Source organism: Drosophila kikkawai, chromosome 2L (assembly GCF_030179895.1).
Source record: "Drosophila kikkawai strain 14028-0561.14 chromosome 2L, DkikHiC1v2, whole genome shotgun sequence".
NCBI classification, from domain to species: Eukaryota; Metazoa; Arthropoda; class Insecta; order Diptera; family Drosophilidae; genus Drosophila; species Drosophila kikkawai.
Window position 1 is genome coordinate 15,688,035 of NC_091728.1, and position 7,744 is coordinate 15,695,778.

Below are 7,744 nucleotides of genomic sequence, written 5' to 3' on the forward strand. Positions count from 1 at the left end.
GCCCGCCCGCAACATAAAATATTTCTCTTTTATTTGTTGTAACCAACGCGGGGACGCTTGTAATTGTATTTCTGTAATTGCGATGCGCGACCCTTGTTTAATGCGCAGCAGCAGCTCCTCCGACCCGAGTTCCGGGTGTTATTTAAAGCTTAATCTAAGCTCTAATTCCAGGAAACAAACAGACTTGTTTACTTTTTTATTTTATGTTTGAACGACGCGCATAAAATACAACAGTTGAAATGTAGATGAAAAACAAACAAAATACAAGAGCACGAAACCTGAGCAACACAAAAGTGATATAATAACAAATAATAAATAAACTGGAGAATATCCTGTGAAACCGCCACTCACCCACGGTAAGGACATTGATTTTTCGCCCCGCACTCTGGCTTTTTATTATAGAGAAAATGTTAATATACTTGTTTCCTTTTTTTGTGTATTAGCCTTTTGACAAGATGGCCGTGCAGCTTACGCAAAGCTACCACCACCTTCCCCTGACGATTACACCGATCCTGGGAGGCCAGACACAGCAGATCCATCAGCAGCATGTCCTGCAGCCGGCCCCTAATCCTCCGCAGCCTCAGCCGCCGGACCTCACCTTCCACTGCATGTGCTGTGCCGAGTTCTTTGTCCATCCGGTGGCCCTGTATCAGCACATGAACGCCCTGCATCCCAACGAGCCATCGAGCGAGGAACGACGCCGACGGGAGCGGGAGGAGGAGGAGGCGGCGGCAGCAGGAGCTGACGAGGGCGAGGACTACAGCTGGATATTTGAGCCAGTGTGCGAGCTGGCCGAGGAGGGTGGTAGTGACTCCTCTTCCGAGGAGGACAGCAGCGATTCCTCGGGGGACGACGACGACGACGACGATGAGGAGGACAACAACAGCAGCTCCGATGATGACAGCAGCTCCAGCTCAAGTTCAAGCAACTCCAGCTCGACGGGCACCAGCTCGGAGGCTGCCACCAGCAGCAATTCCAATTCGCAGATGCAACCCATGCAGCAAATGCATCCCATGCGCGGCTTAATGGCCGGTCCGGTGCCCAATGAGTTTCACCTGCAAGTGGCCGATCCGCGGGAGTCCACCTCCATCATCATGCTGCAGCCATCGCTGAGCATTACGCCGGTAAACCAGCCGCTGCCCATGCCACCCATGCCTCCGTCGATGCCTTTGCCTTTGCAACCGCTGCTGGGACCGGAATCCATCCAAACGCCTATCAAGCGAAGGCGTGGCCGACGAAGCAAGGCCAACGTGATGACGCCCACAATGGCCATCGATCCCACGTTGAATGCCACGAATCCTGCTGCCCAGAAGTGCTTCCAGTGCACGCACTGCGAGGCAAGCTTTCCCAATGCCGGCGATCTGTCCAAGCACGTCCGGTCGCACATCACCAACAAGCCCTTCCAGTGCTCCATCTGCCAGAAGACCTTCACGCATATCGGCAGCCTGAACACCCACATCCGCATCCACAGCGGCGAAAAGCCTTACAAGTGCGAACTGTGCCCCAAGGCCTTTACGCAGTCCAGCAGCCTGATGGTCCACATGCGATCCCACTCGGTGCGCAAGCCCCATCAGTGCTTGGACTGCGACAAGGGATTCATCAACTACAGCTCATTGCTGCTCCACCAGAAGACGCATGCGGCGCCCACCGAGACGTTCACGTGTCCGGAGTGCGAGCGCGAGTTCAAGGCGGAGGCGCTGCTCGACGAGCACATGCGAATGCATACCCAGGAGCTGGTGTATCAGTGCGCCATCTGTCGCGATGCCTTCCGTGCCAGCTCCGAGCTGGTGCAGCACATGAAGAATCACATGGGCGAGAAGCCGTTCACTTGCTCCATTTGCGATCGCTCCTTCACACAGTCGGGCAGCCTGAATATACACATGCGCATTCATACGGGAGAGAAGCCCTTCCAGTGCAAGCTGTGCGACAAGTGCTTCACGCAGGCCTCCAGCCTGAGTGTCCACATGAAGATCCATGCAGGGGAGAAGCCCTATCCGTGTCCGATCTGCGGCAAATCCTACAGCCAGCAGGCGTATCTCAATAAGCATATACAGGCGCATCAGGCAGCTGCTGCTGCTGCCTCCTCCTCCTCATCCCCGGGATTGCTGTTGCCCAAGCAGGAGCCGCATGAAACCTTGGTCTGCATTGTCTGCGGCTCACTGCATGCGGATGCCACGGCTCTGGCCAGTCATGTGACCAGCCAGCATGCAGCTCTCTTGGACACGATGAAGCAATGCCCGGGAGGCGAAGGTCTGCAGCCGGAAGGCAAGTTCAGCCAGGAGGAACAGCAGGTCTACATGCAGCGGGTGCAAACTGTTCTGCTGCAAATGAACCAGCAGCAACAGCAGCAGCCCTTGCTACTCCCTCCCCAGCCGCAGTTGACATCTATGGATTCCACAGGCGAGGATGAAGAGGAGCCCGAAGACGTCGAGGACGAGGAGGAGGAGGAGGAGGAAGAGAACGAGGAGGAAGATGAGGCTGAAGCTGAAGTTGAAGCTCAGGCTGAGGCTGAGGAAACTCAAAAACATCTGTTGAATCTGAGGGACCCCATACTCGGTCCTCAGGAGGAACCTTTGTTCATGGACTCGGACATGTACTACGAGGACTTTGCCGACATGGACGTGGGCTGCCAGGAGGAGGTGTTTGGCGACTATGTTCTCAAGGAGGAGGAGGTTTACACCCAGGAGCTCATCTAGATTTAAGCACAAAGTTTGGCCATTCAAGCATCTCCAAGGGAAGGGTTTCTTTTACCCCTGCCATCTAAGCTTTTCTTTTTAATTATTTTTAGTTTCCTCATCTTGTTCCTGACTTTAAGGGGGTCGGGAATGTTCCAAAAAAATCTCCAACAATTTACAAATTTAACTTAAGTTTAAAGCGCACTTTTTTTGGTGTAATTAATCACACAAGTTATACACACTGTAAAGCAACTCCATAGTGTTGACCTGAAATAACAACCTGCGATGAAATAGTTTACAAACATTAACCATATATATTTACACAAACAGTTAATATTTAATTGCCTAATGTTAAGATTAAGATGAGATTTCTGGAGCATTCTCCCTCGTTCCCTTCATTGAGCTAAATTTCACTCTCATATCTCATATCACGTTTCCAATTATCTTTTAAAGATATTATATTTTTTGCTAGTATTAAACCTGCTCATTCAACATCCCACAAGGGGAATCCCTTAGCCATGCTGGAACTAGCAAGGTTCCAGCATTTACTTAAAGCGTAATTTTTCCAAAATTGCCTGAAAAGAGATTACATTAATCGTTACAATACAACATAATCGAGTGTTTAATTTTCAACAGAAACAAAATTAAATTTTAGTAAATGTACCAGCTGGCGACGTGGCCAGCCGCGTGGGTTCGTTCAGGTCCAGCGTGGGATCCGTTTCCGCCACGCCAAACATCCCGGACAACAGATAACCCCCAGCCATCATGTCATCCGCTTCCAGTTTCTCGGGCGGTGTGATCAGGACATCGTCACCCTGGTAGACATACGGCAGCCGGAGGATCCAGTAGGCGCTCTGCGTGAGGCGGGGTGGAACGATGCTGCCCAGGGTGAAGGTGTACTTGTCCTTGCCCACGCACACCTTGGGATCCACGATGATATTGACAGGAGCCTTGGGGGTGACAACATGGATGCGCATCAGTTGCGCCAGATAGTTGCTTTGCGAGCGGCACGGGCAGGGATAGTACAGCGGCATGTTGTTGTGCACCACCTTGCTGCAGGTGTCCCGCTCGATGTCCGCTCCACCGCGCAGCACGCGATCCGATGCGCACATCATGAAGCGATGGCCGCGCGAGCACTCGTACTCCATGCCGATGAAGATCTTGAGGGACAGGCGATCGCCTTGCTTCTTCCAGCGCTGCTGCTTCTTTCCGGGATGCTGGTGGTGATGCTGCTGCTGCTGCTTGGGAGCATGTACCAGCCTCAGCTGGACATCCCAGGGCAGCAGAAAGTTGGCGCCGGACAGGAAGCCGCTCTGAAAGTGCTCCTGCAGGCCGGTATTGTGACTGTAGATGGAGCTGGGACCAACGCAGGCCAGCGACCAGCTGGGGAACAGTGGCAACAGCCCAAAATTACTGACCGTGTGCACCAGGCCCGGCAGATATTCCGTGGTGGACGTGGAGTAGGTGCTAGGTACTGGTGTAGCGCTGGTCTCTTCGCGCACCTCCTTCTTGGCTGTGGGCTCTTTGAGCTGGAGCACCAATTCGTTTTCCGTATCGCCGCTAGAGGTGCCGCTACTTGTGGATTCCGGCTCCGAGTTGGAGAGATCTTCAGAGCTGCTCTGGGACTCGTTTAGCGAGGCTCCAAAACCGGCAATGGACATGTTTAGATCGGAACCAAAGGTGGGCGACAGGTTCTGCCCGCAGTCGGAGGCCTCTTTCTCCTCCTCTGGCTTCTCAGAGTCTTCCTCCTGATTATCCTCCACCTCATCACCCTCTGCCTCAGGATCTTCCACTTCATCCTCATCGTCCTGCTGAGCCGCACCGCTCTTGCCGGTGAGCAGCAGTGGAAATGCTGCCTCAAAGGCGGCCGCTCGATAATCACTGACGGAGGGCTCAAAGATGGGAAACTGATATTGCTTGACCTTCACGCAGAGATTGCACTTCTGGGCCAGCTGCTCGTAGTACTCGTAGTTGGCCTGCCTCAGATTGAACGGATCCTCTCGCCGACCCTGGGTGCGGCCACAGTTGCAGGTCGAGATGTGCACCACCCCGCTTTTGTGCTTCTCGTGCGTCACATCCTTGGGCAGGGTGCAGGGATTGGAGCGCAGGCTGAGCAGCTCACACTGCTGTCGCCCGTCCGCCCAGTGCTTCTGGCAGATGGCAGCCATCTTTGCTAGGGCGGCCTTGACCTGCGGTCCGCGTCCCTCCTCGCCAAAGGCCAGGGTTGCCTCTGCTAGAAGTTGCTTGTGGGTGGCGGTGCCATAGATGCTGGGAGCTGCTTGCTTATAGGCGGCAATGCCTTTCTTGAGGCCCAGCTCGCACAGATGCGCCCAGAATTTCTTTTCAAAATTCAAACTCTCATCGAAGCTGTGCAGAAAGGTTTTGTATTCCTCGTTGCCAGAGTCATGACTCCCAGGATTCTTGGCATTCTCCACCAGCAACTGGTACAGCCTGGCCATGCATTCGTGCCACTCCTTGGAATTGAGCAGCTGGAAATGTCCTTGCTGGGACTGCTGCTTGAAGGAGCCCTCGTCGAAGCAGCCTTGCAGGGCATCCTGTACATGGCGCTGCAGGAAGTGCCACACCGTGTGCTCCTTTCTGTACTCCTGCTCTTCCAGGGCCTTCTCATCGATTGCCCTGCCATAGGGCTTGACGAAGCCCTCGAAGGGCGCCAGCTCGAGTATTTCCTGATCCTCATCCTCCTCCTTGGCATCCGGTTTGTACATGGCCACATTGAGGCACTCGATTGCCTTCATTAGCTTGTCACCAGGCTGCTCCTCGTGGGCATTGAAAAAGACGAACTGCTTGTTGTTGGGCAGCGCCATTAGCGACTTGGTGCTGCTCTTGCTCACGATGTTATGGTGGCGTAGCAGCTCATAGATGCAGTCCTCCGTCTGGAACTCAAAGGCGGAGACACGCTCACGCGTTGTGGCCTCGTTTTGTGGGTAATTTTCAAACAGGAACAGCATCCTCGGTGTGCATAGGCGCGACCTCTCGCCAAGCTTGGCTGCGGCACTGCCCTTCAGCATGTTGGGCAGAAACTGCAGGAGATGCTGCTCCCGGGCGAACTTTAGCAGCTGGAACACGGTCACCAGGGTGGGATCAAAGATCTGGCCGGTTTCCACATACACCACAATGTGACAGGCGTGCAGGGCTAGTAGCACCATGCGCACGAACTGGCAACGCATCCTTTCGTAGAAGCTGTCAAAGTCAAAGGGGTTCTCGGTGTCCTCCATGGAGGCGTTTATTATCTTGCTCAGTACCGCCTCGTCGTACGTCGTCTCGAAGTGGAGGAGCAGGCAGGAGGTGCCAGGCTTGTAGTAGCACTGCACCTGCCCATCCTGGGGCGTGTGCTCCAAAGGTGGTTCCATGCCAAAGGCTTGCATCTTGTTGGCCTGATCTCCTTTCGACCGGCCCACAACGCCGACCACCACCAGCGAGTCCTGCAGCTTCTGCAGCTCTTGGCTAAAGGAGTAAATGATCAACTTTGTGCTGTTTGGGTGTCAAACTCGATCTTACGCCACATTTTCGGGTATATCCGGGTAAGTCCAGGTGTAATAGTCCTTCATGCTGTCGTTTGTTTACCTTTTGTGTCGGCAGGCGTTAGGGCTTTTCCGGCTAAAGTTTATATAACTGGCCACACTGTTGCCTTGTTTTTGTTTTTCCTCGTCAGCTGTGAAAGGGCTGCCAACTTGTTGTTGAACTCCGCTTTTTTAATTAATTGTTTTTTACTCTTAAAAATGTTTTTAACAACGGGAAAGTTGTCGGTGCTCCGTGCAGCTAATTTAGCACCGATGGGTTTGCATTACGTGAAAAGCAGCCCAGCAATTCAAGCCCTTCACTTGAGTGCAACAACGCAGCACAGCTACGCCGGTGCAGCACAAAAAGTACATATTCCTGTTAAAGTCAATACTTTTCTTGATACTAGCCGCTTTTCACAACAACAGCGTCTCCGCCATCAAATGCCCTCAGCCCTCCTGGTGCCCCTGTTAACTAGAAGCCTTCACAAGAGTATACCAGCCGGGCAGTGGGCCACCTACGATCCAAAGTTCACCATCGAAGGGCATGACAAGGGCTTTTCCCCGAAACTCCGCAGTTATAGCACAAAATCGGAACTTAAAGCGGAATCGGTGCCTTCCCCCACAAAGACTACGACTGTAGCATCATCAGCATCCTCATTATCATCATCATCATCTTCATCAGCATCATCCTCATCATCCTCATCATCATCATCATCATCACCATCATCCTCCTCATCCTCTTCATCATCACCAGCTGCACAAACTGGTGACAAGTTAAGCAAAAAAGAGCAGCTGAAGCGGGCATTCAAGGATTACGGAGCCACCATAGTGGCCTTCCATGTGGGAATATCCCTAATTTCCCTTGGAGGCTTCTATGCCCTAGTATCGAGCGGCATTAACTTTGTCCCTGTTCTGGAATGGCTCGGAATTGCCTCGTCTGCGATCGCAGAGAAAGTGGCCACAGGAAGCACTTTTGTTGTGGCCTATGCCGTTCACAAGGTATTTGCACCTGTCAGGATAAGCATTACGCTAGGATCCACACCGTTTATAGTTCGCTATCTGCGATCTAAGGGGTTCATGAAGCCAAAAAGCCAAGGCAAATAGTTCGAATTGGAAAGTCATCTATGTTAATCGATTTAAAATCGATTTTAGCATATCGAAACATCAAACTTTAGTTTCCGTTTTTGGTTTTCCAAAGTATGTACTTAAAAAAAGCTCGTTAACATTTTGTATTGGCTTTAAAAAACCCCATAAATATATTTAAAATAAAAAACTAATATTTGAGACTATTCCAATATCCCTAAATGTAATAAATATATATTTTAATAAAACACTCAACGCAAATATGTTGACTAAAGCAACCAAAATTTTTATTATTGTAAACTTTTCATTTGCGATTTATAATTATTTTTCTTAAGCTTTTCATTACAGCTTCTCCGCTTTTTAGCGCGTGTGTGCTTTTTGTGTTTGGATTATCCTTTTAAATGAGAATTATGTGCATGATTAAATATAAATGCTTAATTCGGTTAATTAATTGTTTTATGCGTT

General features: G+C 51.3%; 3 protein-coding genes across 4 annotated transcripts; 2 read left to right on the forward strand and 1 right to left on the reverse strand.

Annotated features, from left to right (window-relative positions):
* The first annotated feature begins 33 nt into the window (after nt 1–33).
* On the forward strand, nt 34–2,975 carry LOC108077061 (zinc finger protein 79). The gene is made up of 2 exons (XM_017170227.3): nt 34–356; nt 444–2,975. The coding sequence occupies exon 2, from the start codon at nt 456–458 to the stop codon at nt 2,694–2,696; it is 2,241 nt and encodes a 746-aa protein (XP_017025716.1). The 5' UTR covers nt 34–356; nt 444–455; the 3' UTR covers nt 2,697–2,975.
* Nucleotides 2,976–3,131: 156 nt separating this feature from the next.
* On the reverse strand, nt 3,132–6,323 carry LOC108077060 (nonsense-mediated mRNA decay factor SMG8). Of its 2 annotated transcripts, XM_070289184.1 has the most exons (3): nt 6,195–6,323; nt 3,340–6,140; nt 3,132–3,250 (listed from the first exon to the last, which is right to left on the reverse strand). In XM_070289184.1, exons 1-3 carry the CDS (start codon nt 6,242–6,244, stop codon nt 3,225–3,227), a joined length of 2,877 nt encoding a protein of 958 aa, XP_070145285.1. In that variant the 5' UTR covers nt 6,245–6,323; the 3' UTR covers nt 3,132–3,224. The 2 variants fall into 2 exon arrangements, with proteins under 2 accessions (XP_070145285.1, XP_017025715.1); XM_017170226.3 differs by lacking the exon at nt 3,132–3,250 and having other exon boundaries at nt 3,283–6,140.
* A 10-nt stretch (nt 6,324–6,333) lies between these two features.
* On the forward strand, nt 6,334–7,569 carry LOC108077062 (protein FAM210A). The gene is made up of 2 exons (XM_017170228.3): nt 6,334–6,562; nt 6,623–7,569. The coding sequence occupies exons 1-2, from the start codon at nt 6,416–6,418 to the stop codon at nt 7,298–7,300; spliced, it is 825 nt and encodes a 274-aa protein (XP_017025717.1). The 5' UTR covers nt 6,334–6,415; the 3' UTR covers nt 7,301–7,569.
* The last annotated feature ends 175 nt before the right edge of the window (nt 7,570–7,744 follow it).

Coding starts and splice junctions, on each gene's coding strand:
- LOC108077061 (XM_017170227.3), top strand. CDS start 456: ATGGCCGTGCAGCTTACGCAAAGCTACCACCACCTTCCCCTGACGATT.
- LOC108077060 (XM_070289184.1), bottom strand. CDS start 6,244: ATGAAGGACTATTACACCTGGACTTACCCGGATATACCCGAAAATGTG. Junction 6,141..6,194: donor GATATACCCGAAAATGTGGC/GTAAGATCGAGT, acceptor TTACTCCTTTAG/CCAAGAGCTGCAGAAGCTGC. Junction 3,251..3,339: donor GCTGGCCACGTCGCCAGCTG/GTACATTTACTA, acceptor ATCTCTTTTCAG/GCAATTTTGGAAAAATTACG.
- LOC108077062 (XM_017170228.3), top strand. CDS start 6,416: ATGTTTTTAACAACGGGAAAGTTGTCGGTGCTCCGTGCAGCTAATTTA. Junction 6,563..6,622: donor ACGCCGGTGCAGCACAAAAA/GTACATATTCCT, acceptor TCACAACAACAG/CGTCTCCGCCATCAAATGCC.